Source organism: Eimeria mitis, genomic scaffold (assembly GCF_000499745.2).
Source record: "Eimeria mitis Houghton genomic scaffold, Emh_scaff2345, whole genome shotgun sequence".
In the NCBI taxonomy this organism is placed as follows: Eukaryota; Apicomplexa; class Conoidasida; order Eucoccidiorida; family Eimeriidae; genus Eimeria; species Eimeria mitis.
The window spans coordinates 4,285-5,129 of NW_013570680.1; the positions used below are offsets into that span (position 1 = coordinate 4,285).

Sequence of the window (845 nt, forward strand, 5' to 3'; positions counted from 1 at the left end):
CAGCAGAAGATGATGATGATGAGTTGAAGCGATTACGCAGCAATGGACTGCTATCATCTATTGGGGGGCCCCTCCTGGGGGCCTCTCCAGGGCCCCCAGGGGCCCCTGGGGGCCCCCTGGGGGCCCCTCCAGGGCCCCCAGGGGTCCTGTGTTGTCCCTGCGCAGGTTGTGTTGAAATATCAGAAGAAGAAAACGGAGAAGATTCGGTAATATCTGGAGAAGAAGATACAGGGGAAGAGGCTGAGGTTTCAGGGCTGGGGGGCCCCGGGGGCCCCAGGGGCCCCGGGGGCCGCGGGGGGCCCCCTTGCCTTCCTCTTGGGGGCTTATTGCGATGTACTGCATCTGAAGAGGATGAGAGAGCAGCTGGCGTTTCTTCTTCAGCAGGTGTAAGGAATAGAGAATCTATATCTTTGAGTCCTTCTGCAGCAGCAGCACGAGAAGAGAGGACCCCAACAACTGGACGGGGGGCCCTAGAAGTTACAGAAACAGAGAAACCCCTGGTTTTGGCGGGGGCCCCCCGACGGCGGAGGCCCTCAGCTACAGAGGAGAACCGCTGATAAGAACTGATGCTGGGGGGGGATATTCCACGCCTTACAGAGGGCCCCATCATCCAGGTGTACGTGATACCATTCAGCTGTACAGATAGGAATGATTATGAGGGTGATGATAAAGTTGAATTTCAGCAGTGCTCAATGCGCCACCGCTGCAGCAGCAGCAGCAGCAGCAGCAGCAGCTCAGCTTATATCATGTACAGAAAAAGTGTAAGATGGCGGGGAGGAGAGAATGAGGAGTCCGCTGCCTGCTGCATTTCAGCTTTCTCATTCAACCCGAATGCACAGGCAGAC

At 56.9% G+C, this 845-nt stretch overlaps 1 protein-coding gene across 1 annotated transcript in view; it reads left to right on the forward strand.

The window, feature by feature from the left end:
* Nucleotides 1-557, forward strand: part of EMH_0052340 (uncharacterized protein) — a gene marked incomplete at both ends in the record, with an annotated part of 816 nt that extends 259 nt beyond the window's left edge. The window contains one exon of the mRNA XM_013496866.1: nt 1-557. Within this exon, the coding sequence (XP_013352320.1) occupies nt 1-557 (557 nt within the window).
* Between the last annotated feature and the right edge of the window lie 288 nt (nt 558-845).